Raw genomic sequence first — 21,298 nt, 5'->3', positions numbered from 1 at the left:
TTGTTCATATTTGGTAAAACAACAGTTGAAGTAACCTGATTTTTTTTTTTTTTTTTTTAGCCCCTTTTTTTCAAACCACACACTATCTACTTTACCCTGACTGAGAAAATCATCATGCTTTTCCTTGGACGGGGATATCAAAGATTACATCATTTTAAATACATTTACAAGGACCCCAGCAACAAAGTAAAGAATTAATGACATGTTTTCCGGCCTTGATAAATGAATCGGATCATAAAAACGTCTTATCTCTTCTATCGGCTGCGTTCAATTGTATTTTATGGACTTGAGTGCATGGCTACGTCAGAATGCAACTCATTATGTCACAGTGGATTAGAGGATAAATGACTCCACTGAGGAGGGCAGAGACAGTGATGACTCTTCGGCTGGTATTAGGTGGTGCAGTGGGTGAAGTAGCTGCCTCACAGCAGGAAGGTCAGGAGTTTGAGGCCCACTGCTCAGAATGCAAGCAAAAAAAAGAACAGGTTCTTGTGAAAATTGATGAATCATATCAAACAGCTTCTTAAAGGGATCCTCTACAGTTTTTTACAAATGTGGCCTAAAATCTTTGAAATGCTCTTATTAGAGGATCTATGCCTAGAAAAATGCACAAGTCCTTTTTGGTGGGAGTCCTTCAACAGTTTGTGATTTAACTTTAGCCACCAGAGCGTGGCAGCGCACTGAGCTCTTCTTCTCTGCTTCATTGTCTACAACCAAACCGCAGAGTTGGAACTGTCAGGTCACCATTGTTTTTATCCTCGTTCATTCACCAAAAAGGGATACATCAACATATTTACTTTTTTCGGATTATTTAGAGCAACCAAAAGAAGCACAAGTTGGCATTTTGATCTAAAAAGCTGCTGAATGCTTCACTCCAATAGAAAACAATGAGATGTTTACAGGAAAATGGGCCAGTATGACATCTTCAATCACGTGATTTCAAGATGGCGGAATACAGGTTTTGAAACGGTGAAGTAGTCCCATTTTTAATGGTTAATAAAACAAATATTGTGCAGAATATTGTGTTTTAATAAATACTTTTCAAGATTTTAGGCCACATTTGTAAAAGCAATGAAGGATCCCTTTAAATTCATCCTTTAAATGATAAAACTCCACAAAGTCGTTTGTTCAAATTAGAAGGAATAACTTGTTTGTTACCTGTCCCTGTTTTGAATGTCAGCTCTGTGAGTGATTGAATGAATTGTGAGCCGTGAGCAGGTGCTTGTTAACCAGGGGATGCTTGTTATTCTTCCCTCTTTTCTGACCTTCTTTGACTCATTGTTTGCTGTCGTTCTCTGACTGACTTCCTCCTCCCATCTGCTTTTGTTTCCCTCATCTTGCTCTGACTGTCTCACACTGTTTTTTTCATTTTCTGCTAATTAAGGCAATGGCAGATTTTAACCGCGTTGAATCATTAATGACTTTGAGACCTATTTCAAACTAGTGTTAATGTACGCTGACACAAAGCAGTTGCACGTTTCTAATGATACATTTCCCATCGGCACATAACCTATTATGAAGCTTTTGAGGCATGCAAGCTTATTAGTGCATGATACTGTATGTAAAAACGACCCAAAAAAAAGTAATAAAACCCAAAATGTTTCAACTTTTATATATATATATATGATGGTAAGAAAACAAGTTACTAAAAAGGTATATACTGTATATACACACGTACACATACACATCTGTGTATACTCTACATTGAAGCAATTATTACGCCATTAGGAGAAAAATGTTTTTGCGATCCCCATAATGTAATAACAAAAAGGTTTTTACGTTTTGGGCTCAGTATCTTGTTACATTATTGACCAGTTGTAACATTTTGGCTTTTATTCCATTTCGGGCTCAGCACTTTAGTTACATTATTGACCAGTTATTACATTTTGGGTTTTATTACATTTTTTCCTTCAATAACAGTTTGTGTCTTGTTACATTTTCGGTCGTTGTTACGCATTGGGCTCTAACAAGGTTCACAGGTGGAACAGCATGCAAAAGGTTGAGTGTCAGACAGCAAATCTTTGTCAGTTTACAGTTTTAATGTAAGAGCGAATGATGCTTAAAGGAGGTCAGAGTGTTGCTGCTCAATCGCCTGCATTCTTTTGGTTGAAAGCCAATGTTCAGTGAAGAGGATGAAGTGGACCTGACATGACAGGTGGCTCCGTTTCCTTCTATACATAATATGCAGACGTGGATTTGTTAGGGCAGATAAACAGCAGGAGATGGTTTGGGGATGTGAAGAGCAGGTATTTATCTTGTGATGAATGATAAAATGTTTCAGTCTGCAGATATATACTGAGACAAACATCATGAAACGCCATCACTCAGTATCCTGACGCGGATCATCATTTATAAAATAAAAGATCAGAGGGAGAGAAAGTATGAGTGCAGATGAAAAATGTGCACATATTTCCTCCTTACTTTCTTATTGATTCTGTTACTTTTAACCTTTTTAAAAGGTGTTGTAAGTTAGCACAAAACAATACATCTTGGTAACAAATGTAATTGTGATGTCCGTATCAAATAAAGAGAATTGCTTGAGGTTTACTTTTGATCATTGTTGTATAAATTATATGTACTTTTTTTTTTTTTTTTTTTTTTTTTTTAAGTCACGTGTATTAGTCACTGCAGGATCTCCACTTCAAATTATCCATGATTATTCCATTTTTTATTTAGTTTGGGGGAATTTTGTGGAATAACATGAGGAAAATGTCAGGATTTTGGAAAAATTGCGAGTTCTCTCAACATTTTTAGAATAAAAATAACTGCTATCATGTGACATAAGCATGGAAAAACTGTAAACCCTGACAAATATTGTGGATTTCATTGAATTTGTGAGGCACTAGATATCTAAAGCTGAATGAGTTGGTCATTTACACAGTGATTCGTGTTTTCTCTGTCATACTTAAGGCCCTGTTTATGACAACATTTTGCTTTCGTTTCCGTTTTTGTTTCCCAAAAGTTCCGCATTAGCATTCTGTTTACACGGGACTGCGAGAAACATAAAAAAAAACAATGTAGTATACATTCCAGGCCAATAGATGGCATTGTGAGTTTGCGATGAACCAAAATATGCGCATGCACAGGCACTTGCGGCGAACACACGTAAGAGTAGAGGTAAAGTCGGGCCTACAATGTTAAACCCGACACGGAGACGGAGAGGGAAGCATTTTCAAAAACTTCCACTCTGGTGTCACGGTCTGGGTTTCCCTCCATGCTGAGATTCTTTTAAAATCTCAGTACGTGACTACTACCCGTGCTGGATTATACTGATTTAAAAAAATAAAGTTACATTAAGTTAACAGTTATTTACTGCAATGTATATTATAATCATGTTTTTTTGGAAAATCAATTATTTCTTTTCATATGGAGTTTTATTATAATCAGGTTTTTTCCAACATGCGCGTTATTTTCATCCAAACAGATTGAAAGTAATAATCATTTTTTTAAAAAACTGCATTTAATAAATTATACACTTTTTTAATACAAACTCAATACATGTAATAATAAAAAACTGCATAAAATACATTATAAAACATATTTCTCCTGCCTCGTATATTGAGCAGTTGTACATATTTCCCCAAGAAAAGGAGCCATTCAGCACTCGTCAAATAACATTTACTTTGAACCATAGCTTTGAAATTAAATTTTTAATCTCAGCACGGCGGAAGTAGAAAAAAGATGAGCGGAAGTAGCATAAATTAATTTTCCGTTAGTGCGCATGCTCATAATCGATCTCAGCACAAGGTAAACTCAAACCGTGACACTGGAGCCCCTTTATAAAAAGTTCTGTTTTGTAAATGGACCACTAAGATGCAACAGAACTTGTGCGTTTTCACTCGAAAACGTTCTCGTGTAAACGGTGCCTAAGATTCCCGAAACTGCCGGATTTGGCCCCCGGGCCTGGAGTTTAACACGTGTTCTACAGTATAATTTGACCCACTTGAATCACAAATGTAAAGGCTTTTTTTAAATGCCCACATTGTAAAAAGTAAATGAAAGTGACACACTGTGCTTTGGTGGAATCATGTATCATCCTAAAGTAGGTCAAACAGCAAACAGTGCTTGTTTAGTGATTCTTACCCATAATGCTTCAGCCCCTTAAACAGGACCAAGCACCTCTACAATCACATGCCCAGACGGCTATTAATACACTATAGTAATAAGTGGCATCCATGAATTGCTTAACTTCAGAATCCAACCACTCAGTGACTTTAATGAATCCATTAGTGTTTTTTATTCACCTTTTTTTTCTTTATTTATTTTTTTTACACATGTGCAGCATTACATTTAGTTGTGTCAGTTCATGAATTTCATGGTTTATTATTAGATGTTTTGCAGTGGTTCTCAAACTTTTTGGATCGTGACCCCACATTTCTGCCAACATTTTTTTTCTACAATTATTTTTTGATCATGAGTAGTCGGGATTTGTGACAAATTTCACCAGTTCAGATATTTTTTATACTGCATTTCATTTGAACTATATTTATATTTGAGAATGTGAACGTATAGAATACAGTTGTTTTAATTTAAAAAATAATTTGATTATAATAAGTATTTAGTAATACATATATAAAATAAGTAATTATTTTGAATCAATTACTAGTCATTTCAGGTGACCCCATTTAAATTAGAAGCGACCCCACATGGGGTCACGACCGCAAGGTTGAAATATGCTGCTGCAGTGCTTTGAATTAGATTTTGGTATTGGAAACAAATAAAAAAATGAGTTAATCATTATAAATGTATTTTTTTCTATTGTAACATTTTGTTTGTCATGGGACTCTGGGGTGAAAATAAAAAACTTCATATTAGAACAACAAAAATTCACTCTTCAGTAGAAAAGAGAAGAAATAAATAAATACAGTTTATACAGAAGAGCACAACAGATGATTCACTTTAGATTCAGGATTTCACAATTTAATATTTGACACATTGAATACTGAACATTGAGATAGAAATCAAGAGTTAGTTTATGATTTCCCAGTCACATTACGTAAAATCCAAATGTGTGGAAAACAAGTTGAGCTCAAGCAAATTAAAGCGAGCCTGAGAAGAATCATGAGGACTGCCTGAAAGGAACAAACTTCATTGGAAAATGAGGGCAGCAGATCTTGTGACTGCGGCTTGTTATCATGTGTTAACTGTTCCAGCACAATGCGGGCCTTCACAACGGACTGCAGACGTGGAATAGCTGGAACTGATGTCATTGACTCAGCTGAACACTTGTGATTTCATAAATCTACTGGACAGTGTTTCTAATGATGGACTGGAAGTGGGATTCTCTTCTCTTTGCAGTAGCAGCCTCTGGTGGTTGCTGATGGTTTTGATGGTAGAACATTGTCTCGAACTGGAGCAATGCCATCACTTGTTAAGTAGTTACCGGGTTCATTATCCCACAAATATGGATATAAATATTATGTTGATTAACTGCATGAAAACACCTTCATTATGATGCATGGCCAAACTAATATTCATGCCCTTCAGCATATTTATGGTCATTCTAAACATTGTGACCTTTAGACAGATTAATTTTACAACTCTATGAGATAAATTGATGTTGACCCCCCTCAAATACTTTTTAAATAATTTACCGAACTCTGTGCTCTAGTAGAGTGTGGAGTAGGAATTAAAATGCATCCTCTGAGAACAGGTGATTTAGGTGATTGATGCTGTAGCTCAGGGCAACGTGCTCTACGTGTCCTTTGTAGAAACACAGAATAATGGATGACGGGGAGGTTGTGATTGATCAACAACAAGTTAAGAAGAACAAAAGTATTTAGTTAATGGTATGTTATGTAGCAGCATGGGAAGACGAGATAAAAAAAAAAGTACTTGTTTATATATACGGTGCTACAGAGGACAGGTCAATTTACATCCACTAGTGACAAGTTGTAATGTAAAATTCATAGTAGATCGATGGATAGATAAAGACAAAGCTCAAGCTTATTTTTTCCTTTAACAAAACACAAAGAAGAGCAGAAACCTCCGCTTAGCACCAAGCATCCTCCTCGTCAGTAATTGTCAGTTATCTGGATCATTGATCCTGATCATGGTTCCATGATCGTTCACACTTTAAAGACTTGGAAGACATTTATATCCCCATTAATAAGCATACAGTAGGTCCAAATGTATAGGCAAGGCAATTTTTTTGGGGGGGGAAAAAATCACGATGAAATGTGATTCAAATGTGTCTGGATCTGATCTTGATAAAACTCGACGCGGAAATTGTGAAACCAACCCGACGACCAACTGAGACCAAGTTGATAAGGATCAGTCAATAATAAACCAAGACATGAATTTTTTGCCATTGATTGGAGATATGGATTTTTCCATTTTTGAAACTGATCTGGAATCAGCATATACTGTGTCTGGATCTGCTCACAATTTTAAAGGAATCTTCCATGGCTTAAGGTTTATGTTTGGTTAAATGTTTTGTCAAAATCCATTAAATACTTTAGATATAATCTTGCCAACAGACGAACAAATAAATAACTGCTGGTGAAAATATTACCTCCTTCAGAATCAGAATCAGAATCAGAAATGTTTTATTTGCCATGTACAGTTTTGAGGACAGTACAAGGAATTTGACTTGGTGGTTGGTGCACAAAACAAGCAACAAAAAGAAATAAAAGAAATAAAAACAAAACAACAAAGAACAACCCAGCAACAATAATAATAATAATGATAAATATAAAGGATGAGGGTGGAGAGACCACAACATGCAAAAACATTCAAATCACATCAATAAACTAAGTGTGCCAATGATGTAAACAGCACTTTCTGGTGGCATTTAGGCGTTTTTTTTTTTTTGTAGTACTAACTGGTTACAAGCTGGAATCAGTGATGGAGGCGATCTTTTTATTTTACTGTATTTGTGCTGATGTTAGAGCGTCTAAGCTTTCTAGGTGGAAATGTAGCTGTTTTCTTAAATACCAGTGAAATGTCTGCATATATGTGAAACCACAGTGTTAAAGGGATAACATCGTGGTAGGAGTGGTTGCTATAATTTTTTTTTTTACTGTCACTGTGACCTTCTAAAAAGACATTAATGTCCTTTTGTTTGACTCTGACAGCAACATCAATACATGAGTAAATACCTCCTAAACCAGTGGGGCCCATCCATAAAGTCAGCAAAATGATGGTCCATTGTTATATGAATCTGAATAATATCCACTGTTATCCAGGAAGTTTATTATAGTCATCCTAAATATGTAAATCATTGTTTTAATTAGAAATAGAATGAGTTAAAAGTGAACAAAAATAGTTAAAAGTTGTAAATTAGAGTGGCCAAAAATGGATAGAAAAAGTGGTAAAAAGGGTACAAAGTGTCAATATTGGCTTAAAAGTGGTAGAAATGGGGGGGTAACGTAATTTAAAAACTAGAAATAATTAGTTTTAACTGGCAAATAGTGGGCGTGACAAATCGTGAACGTGGTTAAATTGGCAAAAATAAGCATTAAATATGGTGAAAATGGGTTAAAAATGACAATAATGGGTCAACATATGTGACATGAGGTTGGAAAACATGGTGAAAAGGGTTAATAAGTGCCGAAAATGTGTTAAAAATGGAAAAAAAAAATGTGCAGAAAAAGCATTGAAATTAGATGAAGTGGCAGAAATGGTAGTAATGTAGCAAAAAAGTGCCAAGAAAAAGCGACAAATAGGTTAAAATATGGCAAGTTTGGTGTAGTTGCAGAAAAAGGGTCAAAATAAGCAATAATGGGCTCAAATTGTTTAAAAATATATTCCTAGTTTCTTGAAGGCATCCGGTGAACCCCTCCCAGTGTCTCCGAGCCCCAAGGTTGAGAGCAGCTGCTTTAAACGATCAGAAAAATTGATTAATAGCAAGATTATTTATAGTCCACCATGCACTAACTGGTTCCTCCTTCTGTCTTTGCTCTCTCTAGATGTTAGAGCCTACGGGAGATGCCTCTTTGTGTGATCTGGCAGGTGTAGAGGACATCGGGGGGGTGTGCCTCCACCTTCCCCCACGGAGCTCAGAGGGTGAGGAGAGCAGCTTGTATCCCTCCAGTCCATCAGAACATCCCACGCTGGGGAGTCCTCACCCGTCAGACTCCCTCACCCCTCTGGATGAGATCTACATGCCGTTTGGGAGTCTGCTGGGATCTGTGGAGCGACATAAGGTGCCTCCAACACCGCCTCCTTCCACCGAAGGTGAGGATTGCAAGAGCATAGAGAGCCACGAAATGGAGATTTGGAGGGAGATGAGGAATGAGGAGAGCAAGACTGAGGAAGAGGAGGAGGAAGAGGACGAGGTGAGCAAGAAGAGCACAGGAAGTGAGTTGGGGGATAAAGAGGAAGTAGAAGCTGAGGAAGAGGAGAAGAACGAGGAGGAGGAGGAAGTGAACTTAAACCTGGTGGTGTCCATCACAGATGAGGACAATGTCTCAGAGGCCCCTGACACCAACGCTCCACCTTCCTCCTCCTCATCCTCCTTCGTCATCCCCGAGTTGCGACTCGATCGCTCCTTCAGCGCCGACGCCCTTTCCTCGCCCAACTCGGATGAGGAAGAGTACGACGACGATGAGGACGAGGAGACCGATGAGGACGAAGAGGACAGCGACGACGCCTACTTACAGCGCAGTGACAGCAAGCGGCGCAGCATGGTGGAGGGGGCCACGTGTGGGAAGTACGGGGGAGGCCGGCTCAGCGTGCAGAACTCCCTCCGCAGGCGCACGCACAGCGAGGGGAGCCTCCTGCAGGACCCGCGCACGCCATGCTTCACCTCCGACAACGCCATCAACTGCCTGGAGGCCGGCAGGGGGCACCATAAGGGTGGGTGGACCCTCCCCTCACCAAAAACTCTGAAGAAAGAACTGATCAAGAACGGAGGCTCCATGCATCAGCTGTGCATGCTGTTCTCTGGGAGGAAGGTAAGAACCATACACGTTACAAAAACTAATTAGAGCAGGGATGGGCAACAGTGGGGGCCACAAACATGTGATTACACCTGATCTGAGGGCCACATGAGGTCAGCATTTGGAATATTGACCAATCAGAGCATTAATACAGGGGTAGAAAAAGGTTTTGTGTGTTTTGGTCGTTTGTCATTATGTGTGTTTTTGTTATTTTTTGTGTTCTCGTTGTAATTTTGTGTATTGTGTAATTTTCTGCATTTCTTTGGATCTTTTTTGTATGTTTTTGTAGTCATTTTGTTTGCTTAAGTGGTTGTTGTGTCTGTCTTTGTTGTTATTTTCTGTTTTATGAGTCATTTTGTGTTTTTGGAATTTTTTGTGTGTTTTAGGAGTTTTTTTATCTGCATTGTTGGGCTTTATATTTATATTTGCTTTGGGGGCCGCAAAAAATTTGACTGATTGCCATATGTGGCCCCCGGGCCACCAGTTGCCCATGTGTGATTTACAGGAATGGAATAATAGCAGTAGACCCTCTACATCACATGTGTCAAGGTCCAGGGACCAAATCCAGCCCTTTAGCCCAGGGGTTCTCAACCAAGGGCGTCGCCAGATGCCTTCAAGAAACATTTTTGAACACTTTAAGCACATTTTTGCTTATTTAACCCTTTTTCTGCAGCTACACCAAACTTGCCATATTTTCATCACTTTTTCTTGCCATATTTTTGCTCCTTTTAATGCATTTTTGCTACATTACTCCCATTTCTGCCACTTCTTCATCAAATTTCAATGCCTTTTCTGCACATTTTTTCACTTTCAAGACATCTTCGGCACTTATAAACCCTTTACCCCACTTGTCTTACCTAATGTTGCATATTTTGACCCATTAGTGTCACTTTTAACCTCTTTTCACCATATATCGTGTATATTTCAGGAATTTAACCACATGCATGATTTGTCATGCCTATTATTTGCCCGTTTAAACTAGTTGTTCCTACTTTTTAAATTATATTACATTTTTAAATGGAGATCCTGTAGGGACTGATATTTATTACTTGAGTATTGTCACTGCCTTACATACTTTTAATATTATTCATTCATGGAAGTGCAAATTAGGGCACATTAATGTCAAATTTGCTCTTTCCTACTTCAAACTTGAGATCAAACTGCTCCATCTTTGTCCCCTAAGTGGAAATGAGTTTGACACCCTTGCACTACATAATCCTCACATCAGTTATCGTACAAAATGTTTAAATGTCTAACAGTATATATATACTGGACTTTCTTTACTACACGCTAATACAGGTTTAGATTGAACATTTCTTTTAAATTCTGTAAAACAACAAGTTACATTTTTCAACAATTTTAGGAAAAATATTTGGTATTTACATTACATAAAATATACATTTCCCAAACTGTTCCGTCAACAATGCATGAGTGATTTCAGAACTCAGATCTGTAAAAAGTCTGACATCAGTCCTGATTCAAATTCTGCTCAATCATCATTGTTAAGAAATTAGACACATAAAATACACACATCAACCTCTAAACCAAATAGTTTAGTATTTACTGGAAATATTTGTTTTTTTAACCTGTGATAAATTGAAAGACAACACAGATTTACAATAATGTAATGTTTGCAGAATGTTAATGTTAAAGTGATTCCTGTAATGAAAAAAAAAAATGCACTTGGCCTCATTTGTATTCAAATCAGCCTCCAGCTGAATTTACACTATTACAGTTTTCCTACCTTGTGTTTACAAAGTGTTAATGCAGAAAGAGGAAAGCAATTTCTCACCAGAGTAGGTTTTGGTTGTATCAGGGGATTTAAAAGTAAGCCTCACCTTTTCACTTATACCTTATGGAAAAAATTTTTTTTTTGTCCTCTCAGCGTTTAGAATGTTGCTCAGCATGGGAATAAGTAATATAAGTAACCTAATTGATCCTTATGAGCGTGCACCACAGTCCTATTAATCTACTACAACACTGTTTCAACACTTATTTAAAAAAAAACAACAACAATTGCTCAAAGCAATATGTCTTTTGTGTTTGTTCCAGAGTGAAAATCAATGAAAAGCGATGGCCATGCTATATACATACATACATTTACAAGCCCAAGTGTGCAGCATCGATCACAGTAAAATAATTGTTCTGAAAAGGCTTTGACAAAAAGGTCACAAAGAAATTAAAAGAGGATTGATTTTAATGTCGTCCTCTGAGCAAAGAATTTTAGCTATACTTTACTTGAGATTTGACTGCATTTTATGGATGCTCTGCCTTTATTTTCCAGCAGAGGGAAGCAGTTATCACACTGTCTCAACATGGCACTGTATCTTTTTGATGTTATTTTAACCAGTGCAACTAACTTGGCATAGTTAATTAATCAGTTTGATTTTAATTGTTATAAAAATCAAACTATAATGATAGAAAAAGTTAAGATTAACATTGATTTATTTGAATTTTTACAGCATCTGTACAACCATGCAAGGCAAATGTATTTGTATAGCGCATTTCATACACAAGGCAACTCAATGTACTTTACATGATCAAAAAGTGCAACAACAAACATTCAACAGCTTAAAATCAATAAGAACATCAACAACATGACCAAAAATCTCCCTCTCAATCATACGCAGTAGAGGAAAATAGTGCCTTTACCTTTGATTTAAAAATGTTCACATGTGACGCTGACTTTGTTCCACTTCTTTGCAGCATAACAACTAAACGCAGCATCACCATGTTTACTGGGAGCTCTGGGCTCCACTGTCTGACCTGTGTTCATAGATCTGAGAGACCTGCTGGGTTCATACCTGACTAACATCTCACTGATGTATTCTGGACCAAACCCATTCACAGATTTATACACCAGCAGCAGAACTTTAAAGTCTATTCTGAGGCTGACTGGGAGCCAGTGTAAAGACTTTAAATCTGGAGTAATGTGTTCTGACCTCATTGTTCTGGTTAAGACCCGAGCTGCAGCGTTCTGAACCAGCTCTAGATGTTTGATGCTCTTTTGGGGGATTCCTGTCAGAAGACCATTACAATAGTCCAGTCTGCTGGAGATAAAAGCATGGACCAGTTTCTCCTGTTCTTTTTGAGCCATTAAACCTTCCACTCTGGAGATGTTCTTTAGGTGGTAGAAGCTGTTTTTGTGATAGATTTGGTCTGACTGCTGAATGTCAGATCTGAGTCAATCTGAACACCAAGGTTTTTGACTTGGTCTTTAGCTTTTAAAGATCGAGACTCAAGGTACTCGCTGACAGAAGTCCTCTTTTCCTTATCAAAGATAATCACGTTCGTCTTGTCATGATTTAGTTGAAGGAAGTTTTCACTCATCCAGCAGTTTACTTTTTCTAAGCAGTCACACAACACCTCTATGGGACCATAGTCATCTGGGTTCAGTGATAGATATAGTTGTCATCTGCGTAGCTCTGATAATCAACCTTACAGTTCTGTAAAATTTGTCCTCGAGGAAACATATAAAGGCTAAACAGAAGAGGTCCAAGAACAGAGCCCTGAGGAACCCCACAGGACATTGGTATTCTGTCAGATTCAAAGTTTCCAATACTTACAAAATAACTTTCTCCTCCAAGTATGACTTAAACCATTGCATTACTTTTCCATTTAGTCAAACCCACATTTGCAATCTGTGCAACAAAATTGTATGGTCCACAGTGTCAAATGCAGCACTGAGATCCAATAGAATGAGAAGAGATACTACTACTAAATTAAATTTGAATAGAATAGAATAGATCTTTATTGAAATTCACACGTTGCAGCAACAATAGAATAGCACAGTAAGAATAAAATTAATACAAACGTAGGTTAATAGTGCAAATATACAACTGTGGGACATAAATTAGAAAGAAAATACAAATAAAATAAAATAAATTTAAATTAACATTAAAAAGAAACAAAACAAAACAATTGTGCAAGTGACAAATAAAGGAATATTTGCAATTTGCAGCAAAAGATTTGCACACGTATGATTAAAAAGTTCCGAAAACACAAACAGCATGCTGTGTTTCTCCACTGTTTTCCAACCATTACGTATCAAAGATAAAGAAGAGAGCAAAATTAGAAGAGAAAAGTACAAAGTGGTGCCATCCAAGCTCTAAAGACAAGTGCTCACTTCATCACCATCGTCGTCATTGTGGAAGAGTGAGTGCTGGGCTGTTCATCTGCTTCATCTCTTTCCAGCAGCACGCTCTCCAGCCTTAAATGGCTGTGTGTGTGTGTGTGTGTGTGTGTGTGTGTGTGTGTGTGTGTGTGTGTGTGTGTGTGTGTGTGTGTGTGTGTGTGTGTGTGTGTGTGTGTGTGTGTGTGTGTGTGTGTGTGTGTGTGTGTGTGTGTGTGTCCGTGTCCGTGTCCGTGTCCGTGTGTGTGTGTGTGTTTACATGGTGCTGAGGAGGAATGCAGCAGGAAGCGTTCAGTCTTTGTGGATTCAGGGATTATTTTGCGACCTATCAGGCTCAGAGATGCTGTTATTGTAGAATTCTGTTCGTGAGAGGGAAGAATTCTTAGTCCAAAATCCTACTAAGACCGTACTGAATGATGCATTAGATTGCATACACAGCTTGAACAGACTGTATGATGCTGATAGATGGCGATTGAATCGAGATGCTGATGCCATAAAGCAGGGGTGCCTTCAAGAAACTAAGAATATTACTCGAGCACATCTTTGCTTATTTTTTACCATTTTTCCGCAACTACACCAAACTTGCCATATTTGAAATATATTGTCATCATTTTCTTTGGCATCATTTTTCTCCATTTAGTGATTTTTTTTGCTACATTACTCCCACTTCTCCATCAAACATTTCAATGCCTTTTTTGCACATCTTTTCCACTTTCAAGACATTTTCAGCACTTATTAACCCTTTTCACTACTTTTCCCACCTAATGTTGCATCTGTTGACCCATTATTGTCACTTTTAACCTCTTTTTACCATATATCATGGTTATTTTTGCCAGTTTAAACTAATTGTTCCTACATATTGTTCCAATATTGACACTTTGCACCCTTTTTACCACTTTTTCTGTCTGTTTTTGCCCAATCTTATTTGCAACTTTTAACCAATTTCTGTGGTTTTTAAAACTTCATTTCACCACCTTTCCCATTGTATTTTTCTCACTTTTAACCCATTTAATTTTTTTGGCGTCCAACAAAAGAAAAGGGAGTTTAAGTCAGACTAAATGATGTCTTTTTATCTGACTTTGTGTGGTTATAACTGCATTGTTCTGAAAAGCAACCATACTGTTCGTCCAAATTCACAACAGCATTCATAAACACATGTATCATGTGCATGTGTCCCAAACAAACACTTAACGTGACCCCGAGGCCTAATGTGCATGTCTATTTATTTTAGCTGAAAGGTTATGGCCTGAGTCACTGGCTGTTTATGCCAAGTTTGTGATTTGTAGGGGGTCCAGTGTGTGGGTCCAGACCTAAAAATAGCTTCTTTTTTCTTTTTTTTTTTAACTGAAAGTAGAGTGTAAATATAAGCAGAGGTGTAAATAGTACTGATATATCGTACTCAAGTAAAAGCCCTGTTACTTGATTGATACTCAAGTACAAGTAAGTTATATAGAAAAAACTTAGGCACAAGCAAAAAGTAGCTCAAATAATTAATACTCAAAGTACTTTAACCCCCCACGTTTGTTTTTGGTATTAAATCTTGCATACAGTAAACATCTCATGTATAAACTTAAAAGGAAAGATACCAAATCTTGCACAATTGGAATTAAATTTATTTTCCACAAACGTTTAATCTGGTTGGTCAACTATCATGTGGTGCATTTAATTGTTGTCTTTTTTGTAGTTACACAATGTCCGTTTTAAAACAAAAAATAAAAATAATTTACTTAGTCACTGTTGGGTGTAGAAATGTTTCGAATGAATTTACTTCTTTTAAAACGTACTTAAGTATAAATCAAATTACTGATTTAGAAATATACTCAAAAACGTGCTATTTGCTACTCAATTACAGTAACATGAGTACTTGTAATCCGTTACTTTCACCTCTATCAATGTGAGCACTGATGGATGAAACCTGAGTGCTCACAGGTGCTGTTAGGATGGTTTACAGTTCAGAGACTAAAACAACACTTTAGATTTAGCACGTGCTGTTAAACATACCCGTGACGCTATGAATAAATAGCAGTGAGGGTAAATAGAGGGATTCTATTTGGCTTTAGGTGATGGTATCGATAGGACAAAAGGTCGTCACAGTTCAGATGTGTGCAGGATGCATCCAGACTGGTTATGTCCTCTGAAATGATTAACATGTAATGAGTACCATGTAAATATTTACTGAGGAGGCTGAACAAACTGTCAGAACAGAGCATACAACTAACACCTACTCACCAAAATGAACATTACAAGCCAGTGCAGGAGATGAACGTCACGTTCAGAGTTATTAAAACCTGCTTTATGAAACATCTGCAGATGGGGAAAAAAATGTGGTTTTTTTTCTAATTTAAACAGGATCTCTTGTTTGCCTTTGAAAGCAGAAATGGCTCCTATTTAGCTTACGGGTCATCCACTGATTTGCCACGTTTTATCCCTCTTTGTGTTATTTGGATTCCTGTGAGCTTGGTTTTATGAGATGTTAGGTTTATGGCAATGCAGCTGCGTTGTGATAATTGTTCATAAAGACACAAACCAATCCATCTTTAGACATCTAGCAATCTCTTTACTATCATTAGCAGTCGTGACTAATTCAGTAATACAGACATAATCCCTTGCCACGCAGCCTCTGGGCCGTTTCTAGCTCCGTGCAATATAAAGCTGTTACTATTACCAGTCCTCATTTCCTCTGCGACCTTTATATTTGAACACTCTGAGGTGTGTCGATGATGTCTTTGGTGATGCACAGATGTCACGACAATTTATAGCTGGACCTAATTTTGGAGAGCAATGCTCTCTGCACAGTGGGTGTGCTGCGGTGTGTATGCACAGAGGTTATTAAGTGGTGAAATACTCGGATACAATCACTGGGAAAAGCTCCCGTTATGCTGCTAACGCAAGCGAAGATCAAGAAGGATTTGTAGTTGCTCCCCAAGTGTGTGTTTGAATGGAGATTTGTTTGTGTTGTTTGTTGCTATGTTAGTATTTATGCTAAGTAATAAGCTGCTTACATATATGATATCAGTGGTTCTCAAACTTTTTTGGCTATAAAGCATAATGATGGAATGAACGAGTGATAAACATTTTAAAGAATCTCATTTTGTAAATAAGTGGAAACACTATTTAGTGCACTGGTTCCCATCCTTTTTTTAATCGTGGCTCCGTTTTGTGTGAATTTATCATAATCATAATTTATTATTATTTTGGTGACCCCAAAGACATATTTTGTTTTTAGAATTAGTTTTTGATGGATTTTTACAGAATTTTAGTTGAACTAGATTTATATTTCACAAAGTGAAAGTATGGAAATACGAGATTGTGTTGTTTTAATAATTAAAAAAAGAATAATTATCTAAAAATTTCAAAAATGTATTTACATTTTTCTGAAATTTCAGGCGACCCCATTTGAACGCCAGGAGACCCCACATGGGGTCCCCAACCAAGGTTGGCAAACGGTGTTATAGTGTTGCCTAAACAGATTTTTTAATATAGTTTTTATCCCTTCCGGTCACTTTATTTGTTAATTTTTCACACTCTCTCTCTCAAGTACCCCCTGAAGTGCCATCGTGTACCCCTAGTGGTACACGTACCCCCATTTGAGAAACACTGATATATAGAATGGGCACCACTCGACAAAGTAGGGGTGTGCGTTGCCATGAATCTGACGATACGATTCACGATTTGTATGTTACAATACAATGTATGCCGAAACTAAACAATACAATATACATCACGATATATCGCCATATAAATAATTACAAATTTTACCTTTACAAGTACAAAATGGTATGAAATACAATTTATTTCATTTTTTTGAACTTACGAGAACAAGTGAATGGTCACTAACTGTAATTAAAGTACAAATATCTAAAACAAGTGGTTTGTTTATCACACTGTCAAATTCCATTTCTACAACAGATTCTGATTCTGTTAAGTTCTTGAATTCTTTTTAAAAGTAACTACATACATACTGTATATTAAAGTGCACAGGATGTTTTATGAAATCAAAGCGCAATCAAGTTCCAAGCTAAAATGCATTGAGGAGGGAGGTAGTTTAATAAGGTCTGATGTGTTTCACTGACACACAGTGACCGGGCGTTTAAATGTGTTGCATATAAAATAGTTTTTTGTAAAAAAAAAAAAAAATGATTAAAAAACTAATTTGGAAATGTTTTTTGGATCGATACGATAATCGCGTTGTGAAATATTGCAATATGTCACCGAATTGATTTTTTCTTACACACAAAGATCCTATAATACTCCAAAATAGATTAATAAGTTTAGTAAAAAATAAAAAACACAAAATAAATCTGGAAAAACTAACCCTCTCAACAATAAATTGTATATATCATGATCTACTCAATACCATTTTAGGAACTATCCTGTCCAGCGTTGTCATAGCGATTTCCGCCTTAAAGTCTGGCTCTTTCTGTGCGTTATCTTCAAAGATAAAGGCACATACAGTGAGAAAGCAAAGACTTGGTGTACCAGTACTTCAACTGTGAGCCAACTGTGTGGTTGGGATCAGAACACTGTGCGAGATGCTTTTGAAAATACCGACACATCCAACTATTTGTGGCTATACTCACAACTGCATTCTGGGATGCGTTGGCGGTGGTCTGAAAGGAAGAACACACGCGCTGTCCTCACGGGATGGGAACAGGGTCAAGGGAACAGTCGGCTCCAGAGGAAGAGAAAAGGAGGAAATTAACAACAACACTTCAATGAAAAATTTAAATAACACAAACGCACCTTTCCTGGTGTTCTGCTGCAGACTCTCCATAACATGATTGGAGAAACTGTTGTATATTACACAGTAATATTCCTAAAGTAAAATAGTCTTGGCATGTTTTATAAAACTGTTCTAGGTTCATAATAAAACCTTTATTTAAAAGAATACCTGTATAAGCTGATTGAGATAAAATGGCCTCCTGAAACACGACTTGGTGGGTGTGTTTAGAAAAGATCCACAGAGAACAGATTCCTCGAAGTCTTTGCTGTTGTTTTTTCACTCCACAAAATTGGGCCAACGGTGATGTCACACATCTCATGACTACTGTGTGTTGTCAGCTCCCTTATGGAGTTAAATCTGACCTTTACATGAGCAGGTGTATTATCACTGCGGTGCTGCCATAGCTGTGATATCATTCACAGAGTTCCTCCTTTGTTTTACCTCTGTCAAAACAAGACATCGCTTTCTGGTCTACTACGAAAAGTCACATTTTTTAGACGAGTTATATAACTTCATCTCATTCAAGTGAAAAACATAGATATTTTTTTATTATCACCATTCTAAACCACACTGTTCTACATTGAACAACCCTTTTCAGGCTGTTTTTACGAGAAACAAGTTGTCAAATAAAAACTGGCCAAATAAAACTCGAGAACTTTAGACTTCTCAAATGACTTCTTTTCAGGCGTTTGTCATCTATCAAACACAACATTAGATTATTGTTTTCTGAAACTTTCAAATGAAAGATGTTTCACTGTTTGCTTTGGTTATGAACACAATTCTGGTGAACTGGATCTGCTTGGTTGCTGACCTCACTCATGACTTTCTTATCTCTTATCTGCTCATCATACAGTAGCCATTACAGACCATCAATATATAGAATTAAACATGACATTAATGCGATATTGTAAAGGCTATAATCACAATTATATGTTCTTAATTATATGAGATATCAAAGAATAAAGCAAGATACAGGGTGTTTTTGTCTAGTTTGTCCCCCTTGCCAATCAAGGTTAAGAGTGAATTTTACCGATAATTAGCTCCAAATTGCAAATTGTAAATATTAAACCAATTCAATATTTACAATTAAAACTCCTCGTGTTTTTGGAGAAAACCCACAACTCCCAAATCATGACCCCATGACTCATGCCGTTGGAACGGATACTGCGTCCCAGGCAGCTCAGAACTCGGCTTTCCGAGTTGAAAATTCCGATCTCCGAGTTCAACCGACTTTAGAGACTTTACCGAGTAGGAACTCTGACTTCAGGTGGCGTTCCAAGTCCCTTTCTTTAAAGCAGGAGATTTGAAAACCCTGAGAATTAGATCACGTTGTTTGATCAAGTGTGGGGTCTGTAACTGATTAAAAAAATATTTTCAGAAATTTGATAATCCTTGTGTGTGTGGGTCAATTACATATTAAAATTACAATTACGTCTTCAATTATTCATGTTCAATTACAACTCAATTATGATTACAGTGACTGGCATTTAGAGATGTAACGATTATTTGTAAGGCAGTTAAAAATGGATTCATAGGTATCACAGTTCATATCGATTTTCTGAAAATTGAATCGCAGTACTTTTTTTAAACAGCAGAGGAGAAGTGTTAAAGGCGGGCGGAATCTGCTACTACTTTCTTTCTGGCCGCCATCTACTCTTAAACATGTTCAGAAATGATTCCTTACCCCTTTAGCACCGAAAGAATATCTGTAATATTACGCGAATATCTGTAAAAGTCACGTTTTTCTATTAGCTCTGTCTGCTAGCATAGCATCTCTTCTTCACTGCACAGAATAGCTGCATGCCAACCGACCACTGGGTTACCAGCGCCCTCTGCTGTTCCAAACAAATATCTGATGTAAATACAGTGCAGACTGTTTTTTTTTTTTTTAAAGTTCAATTGTTAAGACACAAAATACATTTTTAGTTGCACTGTTATAAAGAAAAAAAACTATTATGCAGTTTTGCATTGTTTACTATAGAACCAGAATTTAAATTAATAGGCTTCATTTGTATTATTCCTTCATTTATTTCATTTGAGATTTATTTAAGTTAAATTGCATTGTTTTGAATAGTTTATCAAGGGATTCTTTTGACAATGAAAAATAAAAATAAAATAGTACAGTATTTTCTATTTTTTTTCCCCAAAAAAAATAAAGGAATATTTTTCAATCATCATTTGTCTACAGTCCCATTTTGTAAAATAAATCATGAGAGAATCGTATCGTGAACCCAGTATCGTGAATCGTATCGGGAGTTGAGTGAATCGTTACATCCCTACTGGCATTTATTGCAATTTCAAATAAATCAATTACAAATACGTTCCCAATTACTGAATTTATATTACATTTTATTACAATCAGAATTACTGAGGCTTTAATAAATAACCCCGTAAAACGTAACCATAACGGTTTTCCATCACTTCTTCCTTATCCATGAAAATATAAGTATTAATATTCTAATTAATATTGTCCGTCTGAGCATTTTTTCTCAGTAATGCCTTTGAGATCAATTTTTTTTTTGAAATGGTAAAATGACCCTCAAGAAAAGTGACGGGTAAACTTGATATGTAACATATTTAATGATTAACTACATATGTGTAAGCTATAGAACTTTAACATGGTTCTCCAAGGTTCTCAAATTATACTTGACAAAATGTGTAGGATTTCCATGCTAATTACAATTACAAAGTCAATTTTCTGAAGTCAATTACACTTTAATTACGATTACAACAGCAGGATTTTTTTTTTATTATAATTGCACCATGATTGTAATGAATTATCAATTATAACTGACCCCAACCCTGGTACCTTGCGTAAGGTGATAAACTTGTTTGGGCATTTCACAAATTGCCTAATGGGACTTTTTTGGCTGTGAGGCAACAAAACACACAGTGACTCGTAAGGAGATAGTGATAATGTGTGTACTGTGAGACGTTTAAAACATCAAGATTGTGTATTATCTAGGGATCCTCCTTAAATCTTCCTCTTCCTCGTATCAATGAACAACAAATCCAATGGTGAGAGTGAATTTACTAATGGGATTATCATGTAACATTAACTTAAGACAACTTTCCTTCTTGGTCGAATTAAGCCCACGGTAGGAAATAATTACAAAAGCCAAGTCATGCACTAGTTGGAAAAAATCACTAAGTTTAAGGCAGAGAATGAGTTTTTCAGAGCAGCACGGAGAAGCTACGTCCTCCCAACATTGTTCATTAGCATCCTGTAGCATGGGAAGCACTTAGGCAGGAAGCACAACCATCTCCTGAGATGTGTTTAATAACAGGAGGTAGACACACACACACACACACACACACGAATAATTAGTCAGTATCCTTTCTGTGAGTCATTGAGTTTATTTCCAAATATGACTTAATGTTGTACTTCCATTGTACGAGACTGAGGCGTTTGCAAGTTGACACAGTCCTTAAAATACACAACTCGCAGCTTCAACTGGAAGTTTATTTTATCACCAACATTCCTCTATTTCTTAATGACGTTTGAAAGATATTTCCTGTGAGATAACTTGAAATTGTGGAGAGAAAAAAAATAAATAACTC

The 21,298-nt window shown here is 36.7% G+C and overlaps 1 protein-coding gene across 2 annotated transcripts in view; it reads left to right on the top strand.

Moving 5' to 3' along the window:
- Window positions 1-21,298, top strand: part of rgs3a (regulator of G protein signaling 3a) — a 146,899-nt gene that overhangs the window by 100,151 nt on the left and 25,450 nt on the right. For both annotated transcript variants that reach the window (XM_028463666.1, XM_028463667.1), the window contains one exon: window positions 7,911-8,897. In XM_028463666.1, coding sequence (XP_028319467.1) covers window positions 7,911-8,897 — 987 coding nt within the window. The remainder of the gene's footprint in view (window positions 1-7,910; window positions 8,898-21,298) is intronic.

Source organism: Gouania willdenowi, chromosome 12 (genome assembly GCF_900634775.1).
Source record: "Gouania willdenowi chromosome 12, fGouWil2.1, whole genome shotgun sequence".
NCBI lineage: Eukaryota > Metazoa > Chordata > Actinopteri > Blenniiformes > Gobiesocidae > Gouania > Gouania willdenowi.
Note: the sequence above shows the minus strand (reverse complement) of the source record. Positions and strands in the feature narration are given on the sequence as shown.